The sequence below is a fragment of the Podarcis raffonei genome, chromosome 2 (assembly GCF_027172205.1).
Source record: "Podarcis raffonei isolate rPodRaf1 chromosome 2, rPodRaf1.pri, whole genome shotgun sequence".
In the NCBI taxonomy this organism is placed as follows: domain Eukaryota; kingdom Metazoa; phylum Chordata; class Lepidosauria; order Squamata; family Lacertidae; genus Podarcis; species Podarcis raffonei.
This window is the reverse complement of record NC_070603.1, coordinates 22,379,888-22,391,964: the sequence shown is the minus strand read 5'-3', so window position 1 is coordinate 22,391,964 and position 12,077 is coordinate 22,379,888. Positions and strand designations below refer to the sequence as shown.

Genomic DNA, 12,077 nt, shown 5'->3' with positions numbered 1-12,077 from the left:
CTAGATCCAGTGTATGTATGCTTGTTCAGAAGCAAGCACTATTGATTTCTTGCTGTACTGTATTGGAGATGGCAGATAAATTCAAGGTGGTTCCAAATATATTGCTCTGCTTTCCTTCAGATCACATCAGCAAGGCTGAGAAGGGGGGAGGGGTCTTGTCATCTGGGTAGCCCAGAACAATGCCTCTCTGAAACACATGTTTGTACAGTGTTCTTTACTTAACAAGTTTTGGGAGAAAGGGCTGACTGTGCAGAAAAAAGTTAAATATTTCAGCAGAGAATATTCTATTGAACTATAAACCTGCAGTATGGAAATTATCAACGGGACAACGGAAATGGATTTTCCGTGTTCTGATGGTGGCCAAGAGATTGATATTGAGGAATTGGAAAAATAAAGATATGATACCCTTTAATCAATGGACTGATGATATGACATCACTGGCAATTTATGAACGGACTGCTTACAGCCACTGATTCTGTAAGGAAAAATATGATAACACTTGGAATGAGTATACAAAATGTAGTAGGCTATTAACATTTACACAGGCACTAGGACAATAACACTATACCAATTTATTCAAGAATGTATGGGAATACTGTATATTGCTTTTTTTGGCATATACATTTTATACGTATCTTTGCTGTTGTTGTTTTTCTCCCTGTCACTTCCTTCTTTTCTTCCCCCTGTATCACTTTATTTCTTTTAACTGAAACCACCTTAGTAAAATATAAATATTTAAAAAGTCTGGCTAGCCCAGAACCTCCATACACACCGCCCTGGCATGTCTCTCGAGGCAGACCAATGCAAACAATATTTTAAAAAATCAGGGGTAAGCAGAAGCTAGATCGACTGGTTGAAGCCTGGGGTGACTTATTAAAAGATTGGGAATGGTTTCTGACACCCAGCTGCTAAACAGCAACAAGAAGAATACCCCCCCCCCCACTAAATTTGCCATGTAGAGCGAAGAAACCTATCCAGGCGCGGACTTTTGCGCGTGAAACGAATTCCTAGACTCATAATGTGCTCAGAGGCACAGTTGTTCTTTCACTCTTAACTGGATCTCTTCTGGATCTGGGCGTGGCTGGCAGGGATCTGGTGGCTCCTAGAAAATAAAACAGAGCCGATCCGACGAGCACGAAGTTTGCACGCCCGGGATAAGGCTGAATCACCTTTGCCATTAGAGAAGCCAGCCAGCCGACCGGCGGCCCAAGCACCTCCCGCCCCCTGACCGGTCCGAGGCAACCGCGCCAGGCGAACTCGCCTCACTCTGATCCGGGAAGAGTCGGAGGGAGGCGCTGCCGCAAGACGGCGCTGAGCGGAATTTTGCGCTCGGGCCCTTTAAGAAAAAGAACGCGGCGGCCAGGACGGACGATGACGCTACCACGCGCCCCGCCCACCTACCCACGCACTTGACCCGGACGCAGAAGGCGGGGAACGAGATGTCACACCTAGGCGGGCGGAAGTGGAGGCTCGCGGAGAGAGGGAGTGAGGGGGCAGGAGGAGGGGGAAGCAGCGCCCCCTCTCGTTGCCAGGGTAACAGGACCAGGTAAGCTTCCCCCCCCATTCCGCCCTCCCCGCTTTCTTTCGTGTCTCCTGCCCCCCTTCGTTTGGGGGGCCACGTTTTGAGTCCTTTCCCGCGCCCCCCCCAAGCATGGAGCGGCCCCCACTTTTCTCTGCCCCCACCCTAGTCCTGGAAGTGGGTGGTAGGGATCTAGCTTCCTGTTAACCATTATTGGGGTGGGGGGCGTTGGGGGGGCGGGTTGGTGCTGCGGTTTTGAGAAGTCTCGTCTGGATTTTGAATCTCTCCTGTTACTATTATTATTCTTTTTTGCAGGCGGAGGGATCGACGATGGCTGTAACTTAACCACTCGTCGAGGCCAGAGTAACCCTGGAAGCCCAACGCCATGGAGGACGCTGGGTGTGAGACTGGAGAGCTGTCTGAACGCAAGCCAGCTTGCCCTGATTTGGGCAGGACTGTTCCGGGTACTGGCAGCCCTTGTATGGCGAAGGAGAGCAGCTCCGTCTCAGGCGGTGCTGATGCAGGAAGCGACCTGCTAGCCGCCAGCCAGGTCTCCCAAGAGGGCTGCAGTTGCAAAGGTTGCCCTGGCAAAGAGGGGCTGGTTTTGGAAGCTCCAGAGTCTGCTGGAGAAGCTGGAATTTGGGGCGAGGAGGAGGAGGGTGCTAGAGGAACCGAAACCACTTGGAAGAAAAGGAGCGATCAAGATAACGGCAACTTGCACTTTGCTGGCTACAGTGAAGCTGGCTCTTGTAATTGTCAAGGAGATAGCCCCGATCTCTCCGAAACTTATTCAGAGAAGGGGAATGGCTTGTGTGGTTTCACTTGCCAGCACTGGCTTTCGGCCTCCAAGGAGAAAGGCCCGTCCAAGTTACCACAAGGTCAGGAGGAAGACGTTGAAGATGATGCGGCATCCAAGGCCAAGGAGGAGGTCCCAGACTGTCCTCGGGCTCCCGGTGGAAGGAAGTTTGCCCGGCAGCAAAAGCACCATTCTGCAGCCAAGGGCGAAGGGCGTTTTGCACTATCTGGGGGAAAGCACAGGCAGGCCAGGAAGAGGAGTGACGGTGGGCGGCACCATGACGTCCAAGTCCAGCTGCTCAAACATCTGGAGGGCTTAGCTTCCTTCTGCGTCTCCTGCTTCAAACTCTTTATCAGCCTGATTGTGCAGGTCACCCACAGGTGTGGCGAGGGTGTGGAAGCTGGTGGGAAGCTCCTGTACTCGTGCTGCTCCTTAAGCGCTCATGATCTGGATACCATCCGAACCAGCATGCGGACTTGGATCCAGCATGCAAGGCTGGGCTGCAGGAAAGTGACGTGGTGGCTGGGCTCATGGCTTAGTGTTGCTTACCGCCTGCTTAAGATGCTATGTGCTATACTCTTTCTGGTGCTCATGCTTCTCCTGGGTAGCCTGAGACTCTGCTGGCGGGTCTCTAAATCAGCCCTCTTCAGTGTCATGGGTAGATTGGCCCACACCAGTCACGGAGCCTGGATTGTCTCAGCTGTTGACCTGCCTCGAGTTTGGGCTCTCTTTAAAGAAAGCAGGACTTGCAAGTGGGCAGCCGGCCTGCTGCTTAAGTGGCAAACCCTCCTTTGGATGCCCAAAGGATTAAGGACCAGCCAGCCAGGGGACACTGCTTACAATGGGTCTCCTGGAGGATCTGAGCCATACCAGCCTGGGGAAGAGGTGGCACGCTTGCTGGCTATGGCACATACCCCTGAAGAAGAGCTGAACCCTTTCCAGGTCTTGCGCTTGGAGGCAACTGCATCGGATGCTGAGCTGAAGAGAGCCTATCGGCACTTGGCAGTACTGGTGAGCACATTCCTTTCGAGCTGGAGGAAGGCGATTGGGTGTCTTGAGAAAGGTGCCATCACATTTCTCTGCTGCCTTGGGCTGGCATGTGCTTGCAATTCATGAATACCGCTGTGTTCACTACGTGGATTTGCAAAGCTACTGCTGGTTTTCTTCAAGGTGCAGCGATGCAGGCAGGGGCCCTCTCTGCATTTGGTTGGCACAGTTAGCAGTTTAATGTGGGTTTGTGTGGAGGGGGAGGTTCAGAGGATATTATCCAGCCAGTTTTGTTCAACAGTGTCTCTCGCTTGTAGGTTTAGCAGTCCTTTTGCTTCCTCTTGCCTCATCTGCCATGCCCTGCTGCACACTCTAGGGCCTCCAAGATTACTGTGCTACTTGGAGGGACAAAGTTTTGCTAATCATTTCTTTTATCAGGCTGGCATGATCACTGTCAGCAGCTTGCTTGTCCAGGTCATTGTGATGAGTAATCACTCTGCTAGTTTTTCTGCTTCAGGTATCAAGCAGCAGTATGCTGGGAAGCCAGGTTAAACCTGTCTTGACTTAATGCCTTCAGGTGGTAAACTTTCCGCCTAGTTCCTAGGGCTGGAAAATTACCAGCCTGAAGCTTTAAGGATGCAAATCTGCTCCCTTTCGCCCATCCCAAAATGAGTTAAAAGGGCAACACTGAACTGCAGTAGTGCAATGTTGATGTGAGACCATGGGCAGACATGGAGTGGACTCAGACTTCAGGACCTGTCTTCACTGGGAACTGCTAATCTGTCTCACTGACCACAGGGGCTGGCCTCATTTGTGACAAGGATTGGTTTTAATCAAAAGCAGTTGTATCTCGTTCATTCCTTGTTATGATTGGGTATGGCTACATTGGAGGAAGCATGTCTCTCCAGTCTGAGCTTTTGAACAGAAAACATGCCGTTATTAAGAAAACATGCCTATATTAATCAGAAGTCCTGGTTCAAGTTTCTGCCACTCTTATTCTGTCATGGGATATGTGGATGATAATGCCAGTCTACATTACAAGGTCCCTATTAGAATTACTGAGTTAATGAATAAAGAAATTGGCAGAGTATATAGAATTGGCCAGCATGACAACAAAAATTAGAGGTCAGGGAGAAACACAGCTGAGGGAGGAATGGGAATTATGTATAGATGATCTAAAGAGGTACAGCAACCAAATAAATCTGCATGTAGGAATTGACATATAAGCAGATGTCGAGGAAATAAACAACTCTCTGACTTTCAGAAGACATCTGAAGGCAGTCCTGTTTAGGGAAGTTTTTAATCTTTGATGTTTTATTGTGTTCTTAATATCCTTTTGGAAGCCGCCCAGAGTGGCTGGGGAAACCCAGCCAGATGGGCGGAGTATAAGTAATAAATTATTATTTTTATTATTTTAGTATTATGGAGCAGTAATTACAAACTAGGTTAACAAACAGAACAATAATGGGTGGCAATTTCCTGGCTAAGGATATGCAGCATAAAAAGGAAAAACAGGAAGCCACAGTGGGGTGGGAAGTCTAAAGGGAATAGATGGATAAAAATATGTAGAATATGCATGTATATACTGAAACTTTGGGAAAATACAAATTAAATATATAAATAAAAAGGATTACTTCGTTCTTGTATATGATGTGCTTTTCCCATGGGCTGAAAAAACTAGATGCTATTGATGCCACAATATAGGCATTTTCTGACTTTCTGTTTGTTTTTGGGATGGGGTGGGGTGTTGCACAGGTTCACCCAGACAAGAATAAGCATCCGCGAGCCGAAGAGGCCTTCAAGTTACTGCGGGCAGCCTGGGATATTGTCAGCAATCCAGAGAGGAGGAAGGAATATGAAATGTGAGTGGACTGAAATCCATTTGGCCACAATGTTTTGGAATCGAGTCCACATTACCTGTGGACTGGGAGTGTGCTGCTCTCAAAGTAAGGCCATATTTAATGGGCAGGAAGATGCATTGCAAATGAGGCCCTGATCATTGGCCTCATCTTGTGACCAAGAGTTATTTAAATGTTCCAGATGTATGCAAAATGCTGCCCTGTAAAGAAAATGGAAAGGTGGGGTATGATTCTCCTAAATTATTAACTCTCCTACAAATAGCCAATCAAGCCCTCCTGAGTGCCTATCATGGGGTTGTTTAGGAGTAAGTGCATCTCTAACACACTATTAATATGCACAGGAGCACAAGTATTCACAGCTGGATACAGATGCTCAGGATAAATGGTTTTGAAAATGAGCTTGTACCTCTAACTGCTGCTTGTGTTGACCTCTGCTTTTGCCCTCCGTTAGAGGTAAAGGCCAATACTGTGGTGGCACCTTATCCTTTATCTAATTGAAGATAAAGGGACCCCTGACCATTAGGTCCAGTCGTGGCCGACTCTGGGGTTGCGACGCTCATCTCGCTTTATTGGCCGAGGGATCCGGCATACAGCTTCCGGGTCATGTGGCCACCATGACTAAGCCGCTTCTGGCGAACCAGAGCAGCGCACGGAAACGTCGTTTACCTTCCCGCTGAAGCGGTACCTATTTATCTACTTGCACTTTGATGTGCTTTCGAACTGCTAGGTTGGCAGGAGCAGGGACCGAGCAACGGGAGCTCACCCCGTTGCGGGGATTCGAACCACCGACCTTCTGATCGGCAAGTCCTAGGCTCTGTGGTTTAACCCACAGCACCACCTGCGTCCCTATATCTAATCTATATCTATATATCTATATCTAATTGAAAGAAGTGCATTATCACTAGACTCCCCCCATCCTCTGTGAATTGTAGTAAATTAATGTATCCAAATTAGTAGAAAAAAGAAACCGAACTCCTCTCCACCTGGCAATTGTGCAAGGGCGTTATCTATAACTAGATAAGAGTGCTGGAGATAAGCATGCAGAGTGTTCTCTTGGCCTAAAGGCCTTCTGAGGAGAAGACCCAGAGGAGTTAGAGGTACTGACTGAGGCCAAGCAGCTGCTGCACTGCTTTGACTCCCAGCTCTTGTAGAAAAGTTTGGAACTCTAAAAACCAGCTTCAACATGCTGGCTTGAAAGAGCCACTGTTTTGTGAGACTGGCTTTTGAGTAAGTAGGCTTAGATTTAGATTTGCAACATAGCTCCAGTGGGAAGGGTGTGGAAGGTCTAGATTTCATTTAGTTACTTCCAATAGATCTTTTAAAAGTAACAACAGCAGCAACAATAAGGCTTCGTAAAAAATGAGGATGGTGGGCACTTTGAAGAGACATTTTCCACCTCTGCACTATATGAGGCAGAAAGGGGATTCTGCCTCTAAAATGTTGCATACTGTGATATACAGGTGCATCATCAAAACATGAAGTGTGCTTTTTTTACAACTGTTTTCCCTGTATGTAGACGTAATCAATTGTTTAGCAGGCTAATCATTCAAATGTGAGTAGATTAATCGGTAAGGGTTTTTTTTAACTGTTAAGATCTGAAGTTACCTGCTACCTAGCAAGGAACAGTCTTAGGTCTATTTATATCAGGCTTCCTCAACCTCGGCCCTCCAAATGATTTGAGACTACAATTCCCATCATCCCTGACCACTGGTCCTGCTAGCTAGGGATCATGGGAGTTGTAGGCCAAAAACATCTGGAAGACCGAGGTTGAGTAAGCCTTACATTATTGTCCTTGCATCTTGGTCTGGCACAGAGTCCTCCAGAGTCGAGTATGTTCTGTTGGAGGAATAGCAGCATGATTTAAATAAAACTCCTAGCCATTTCTGTCACCTCATGAGAAACTGGATACAGCGAAGGATACACACATATTTGGACTTAGGCGGAGTTGCGTCAAACGCAAGGCTGAAATAACAATCATGTGTTTGCTGTGTGATCTAACTGAAGCCCATGCTACACTGCCAGGGAGTATCTGGGAATACGTTGGGTAACATTTTGTTTACTGAGCACACTATAGTGAACTCGTTTCAAGTTCCCTGTATATCCCACAATGCTTTGACATTTTATGAAAGTGTTCCTGCTTGTTTAAAACACTGGAAGGTTTCCCAATATGAGAAGCAGAATGTATCTGCATCAGTTATATTTAGGAGTACCTAGCTTTGAAGTCACCAGTGTAAATGCAGCGACAGAGTGGCATATAAGTTAGACAAGTGGCTGGGGGGAGGGCTAATACTGCTTCAGCATATGGCACTTATTTCTTACTGCCTGGTCCTAGTTGTCATCACCTAGAAGAAAGTTCTTTTGCTTTAAAGTGCTTAGTATCACAGCCTTAGTCTGTCATTGTCCAGGTTTCTTTCTTGTACTGATGCTACCGCCATTGGCTTCTGACTTCCCTTGTTGCTCTTTTCAAGCAAGCGCATGGCAGAGACAGAGCTGACCAAATCCATGAACGAGTTCCTTTCTAAGCTTCAGGATGACCTAAAAGAAGCCATGAATACAATGATGTGTAACAAGTGTCAGGGGAAGCACAGGTAAGTGGCCAGCTGCCGTTATCTCCTTAATGGCCCCACCATTATTTCAGGCTGGGTGCAATAATAGCGAGAGCGTGTCTGCTTTCCAGAGTGTGCAGTATCTCAATTCTTGCTGGCCATTGCTGCAGCAAAGCCATGTGGCAGAGGGACTGTATACTATTTTTATTTGATAAGAAAAATGGTTCTAAGCATCCATTGAAAAGCTTGGGAATGTGGACAGTAGCTGGAGAAGTTAAAGCATAAGAAAAACAGCTGGGAAGGTTTCCAACAGCTTGGAGAGGCGATGCTCTCATTCATGGCTTAGCTACCATTCCCTCTTCTTAGGGCTACTGATTCTTCTATCTACCCATTTTTGGAAGCAGAATCTCAGCCCCCTCTGAAATGAAGAAACATTGGATGGGGAGGAGAGTTTTAAAGGTTCCAAACTCTAGAAAACCAGGCACACACAACTGTACTCTCTGGTCTCTGATAAACTCTTTGTTGCTGCAGGCGGTTTGAGATGGATCGTGACCCACTGAATGCTCGCTACTGTGCAGAATGTAGCAAGCTTCATGCGGCCGAGGAGGGAGACTTCTGGGCCGAATCCAGTATGCTGGGGCTGAAGATCACCTATTTTGCCATGATGGATGGAAAGGTTTACGACATCACAGGTAACGGCTCCACACTTCTGGACAAGTGGGAATGGAAGTGGAAGGTGGTTAAATGGGCTTTTAAAACTATATTCCCCTTTCCTCCCATTGGATACTTGCCATTCATGGAATAGATGATAAGGTCTTTATAGGCACCTTCTATTCTGTTCAGCGTGGGTGGTCTGCTGTGCAGATTTTGAACCTTAAATCTGGGCAGCTCTGCATTTTGTGCAGCGAGCATGCTTACTGCAAGCAAACGCACCTCTCATTCAAAACACAGTGACAACTTTCACCCCCAAAGAAGGACCCCTTGAGAAAGATTTTTAAATAGTTGGATGGGGTGCCCTGTGAATGAAAAATCATGCTGCTGCTGGGATTGCGGTTACTGTTTAAAGGCAGGAGCTCGGATTCTAATGGCATTCCTGCTTTCTCTGAGAGGCAAATACCTCTCACCATTTCATAGTTTACTTCTTTCCTTTTTAATGTGCAGAATGGGCTGGCTGTCAGCGAGTAGGAATCTCCCCAGACACACACCGTGTTCCATATCACATATCTTTTGGATCAAGGGGCTCAGGAGGACGGCAGAGGTCAGTGATGAATGATGTTGTTTATTCATTCCCCTTTTAAAATGTTCTGTCCCCTAGTCTGCACATGGATGAGTCCTTCCTTAACTTTTAAAGTGATACCAGGCTCTGTGAACCCCATCCAGAGACCTGTGTACTATATTCTGTGAGTGAGGATTCCCATTCAGTACAATGTGGGGAGTGGATCTGTTCCGTACATACAAGAGGCCACAAGTGGTCCAGTTCCTATATAAATACATGGGGGAGTGCTGGGCACAATCAGAGCTCTTCTGCATGGAGATGATCTGGGTTCTGATGTCCTGTATACAACATGGCTTGCCAGTGATGGTTGTGTTAAAACAGCCTGTATGCACAGGCAGGGAACAACTCATCTTAGTTCTAAGTATTTAGCTAATAGTTGTTTAGTTTTCTTTCTGTCTGCAGCTCGTGAGTCTAGGACTACTTCCCTGCCCCCCCCCCCAAATTCATTGGAAATTTGGAACACATTTTTCATTGCAGTTGCCAGTTTCTATGGGTTAGTCACGTGGGACGCGGGTGGCGCTGTGGGTTAAACCACACAGCCTAGGACTTGCCAATCAGAAGGTCGGCGGTTCGAATCCCTGTGACAGGGTGAGCTCCCGTTGCTTGGTCTCTGCTCCTGCCAACCTAGCAGTTCGAAAGCATGTCAAAGTGCAAGTAGATAAATAGGTACCGCTCCGGCGGGAAGTTAAACTGCGTTTCCATGCGCTGCTCTGGTTCTCCAGAAGCGGCTTAGTGATGCTGGCCACATGACCCGGAAGCTGTACGCCGGCTCCCTCGGCCAATAAAGCGAGATGAGCGCCGCAACCCCAGAGTCAGCCACAACTGGACCTAATGGTCAGGGGTCCCTTTACCTTTACCTTTATGGGTTAGTCACAGTTATAAAGTGTTCCAGATAACTTGCCTCCAACTCCTGTGCATGAGCAGTGCTAGTTCTGGCCTTTTTCAATAGGTTGATACACTTTAGTACAGCAACTTGAGTGTAGAGTATTTAATACCCAGAGACTAGATTCTTGACCCTAGAGTCCTCATAACCTGTGCTGAAACTGGTCCCATTGAAACCATATAGAAATTGGGCACCTTTTGCATGTGGAGAAGAGGGTTCTGACACAGTTGAGTGCTCCAAAGTGTACCTTCCACCTTCTGCTTTTACTGTTAAGCCGAGCATCTTGGTCTGTGGCAGTCAGTGCTGGATCTGATGGTATCATTTGTTCTTCCCTTTCCTCTGCTCTCCCCATCCCCTTCGAAAGAGCTGCTTCAGACAGCAGCCCTGCTTCAGCTGCAGAACTGCAGGATTTCTTCAACCGCATCTTCCAAGGGAACCACGGACAAATGCCGAACGGGAACTTTTTCAGCACGCCCCAACCGCCGTCCCCGGGGAGCGTCCCAACCCCTCCTGCCCCTCCATCAAAGGTGGACAGTACCTCCCAGAAAGGAGATTCAAAGCAGAAACGGCGGAAGAAAGTGCGGCGCCCTTTTCAGCGCTGAGGACTCCACGAGAGTTGGGAGTGAAATCTCCCAGGCCTGCTTGGATGCCAGGCTTTCTACATCAGGTAGCAAAAGGGCTGTTTCAAAAGGGAAAAAAGTGTGTTCTGGTTAGTGTCAAAAATCCAGATGACTCAGGCTCCTCTGGACTAATCCATAACCCGGTAACTTCCAGCTGGACAAAGACCCTCGTCTTTCCACTGCAATTGTCGACACTGATCCCGTGATACCAAAGAGCTCCAACAGATGGCTTCCTGGAAGTGTCATCATGAAGATGTGGCATGGACAGGTGTGGGGGTGGAGCAGCCTGCCTAGAGCCATGGGATCTCCTTTAAGGTGACTTTCTCAATGAGATGCTTCTGTAATTGTTCAGCGGTTTCCCCCTTCAGCAGGAGTATGACTACCACCAATAACGTTAGCTGATTCTTCACTTTTGGTCCACAAGGACACTTGGACTGTAACCTCTGCTTTACTCCAATTGTCACACTATCAGACCCCTCCTAAGTCACCTGAGACTTGGAGAAAAGGTGAGCCTTAGAGGGCCCCTAGTTGCCCAGGAAAGACTTGGCTTGGCTGATGGTAATATTAAGGCAACATGTAGAAAAGAAGCATATATCTTATTGCTGTGCAAGATTGGGAATTAAATTCTTACCCCCATGCTGGGTGTCCTACAAACTATACAAGAAGAGGGTCAAGGGAATCGCCCCCCTCCTCCGGTAAATATCCTTGCTAGAAAATATTAATTCAGTGCTTACCATGCAAAAGATTTATCTAGGCCCCAAAGTTAGGAGGAGATGAAGATACACTTTAGTTGTTCCAGGAGCTGCCCAGATATGATGCAGATACTCAGGATTATACCAAATGGTCTTTTTGCTTCTACGTTGAGTCAAAAAAGGTTCCACGGTTCTGTTGCAAGACTACTGAAAAGAGGTGTTCTGCACCACCCCATAAAGCAAATAGTCACATCTGGCTTTGGATGCAAAGTGACTCTTGGACAGAACCAGGTTCCTGTCTTTCTAAAGTGCTTGGTTTGCTCTTCCCTGGTCCTGGGAAATACATGCTGTTTGCCTCTGCTGTCCAAGGACTGTGATCAAATCAGTTAAGAAACTGGTGGATTAAACCCCCAAGATTTAGCATGGACAGTTGGCTCTTAACTGTCCAAACTTGTTTTATTGAAGGTTACTTTTTTAAAAAAGTTCAGATTTGTATGTACATACATATATTTAATACCATGTGTATTCCCCTTTCTATAAATATAAATGCCTTGGAGAGTCTTGGCCTTGGAGAGTCATTATTACCTTTTCCTTTCACAATGCAGCTACACATTTTCAGAATTTCTTGCTTTGCTTTCCCTCCGTCATTTAAAGGAGAGGATTAATGTTATCCCTGGATTTGTCTTATGGTGGAAACTAATGACAGTAACTGGCAGATGAAGCTGTGCAAATAGCTGTACTTATAAGCTCTAGATCCAGTTTATTAAAATTTAGGAGGCACATACGCAGTTACACACACTGCCATTGGACTAATTGCAGTATGTGTCTAAGGACTTACGTATAAATCCAGGAATTGTTAGAAAGTTTGTGAAGGGTGGTATATAAATTTAATAAAGAAT

At 46.9% G+C, this 12,077-nt stretch overlaps 2 protein-coding genes across 2 annotated transcripts in view; both read left to right on the top strand.

The window, feature by feature from the left end:
• Positions 1-12,077, top strand: part of ORMDL2 (ORMDL sphingolipid biosynthesis regulator 2) — a 171,681-nt gene that overhangs the window by 20,259 nt on the left and 139,345 nt on the right. The gene's annotated exons all lie outside the window — the stretch shown is intronic.
• Positions 1,425-11,739, top strand: DNAJC14 (DnaJ heat shock protein family (Hsp40) member C14). The gene is made up of 7 exons (XM_053375259.1): positions 1,425-1,546; positions 1,835-3,326; positions 5,058-5,164; positions 7,630-7,749; positions 8,239-8,399; positions 8,869-8,965; positions 10,231-11,739. The coding sequence occupies exons 2-7, from the start codon at positions 1,905-1,907 to the stop codon at positions 10,466-10,468; spliced, it is 2,145 nt and encodes a 714-aa protein (XP_053231234.1). The 5' UTR covers positions 1,425-1,546; positions 1,835-1,904; the 3' UTR covers positions 10,469-11,739.

Coding starts and splice junctions, on each gene's coding strand:
- DNAJC14 (XM_053375259.1), top strand. CDS start 1,905: ATGGAGGACGCTGGGTGTGAGACTGGAGAGCTGTCTGAACGCAAGCCA. Junction 7,750..8,238: donor AAGTGTCAGGGGAAGCACAG/GTAAGTGGCCAG, acceptor TTGTTGCTGCAG/GCGGTTTGAGATGGATCGTG. Junction 8,966..10,230: donor GGCTCAGGAGGACGGCAGAG/GTCAGTGATGAA, acceptor CCCCTTCGAAAG/AGCTGCTTCAGACAGCAGCC.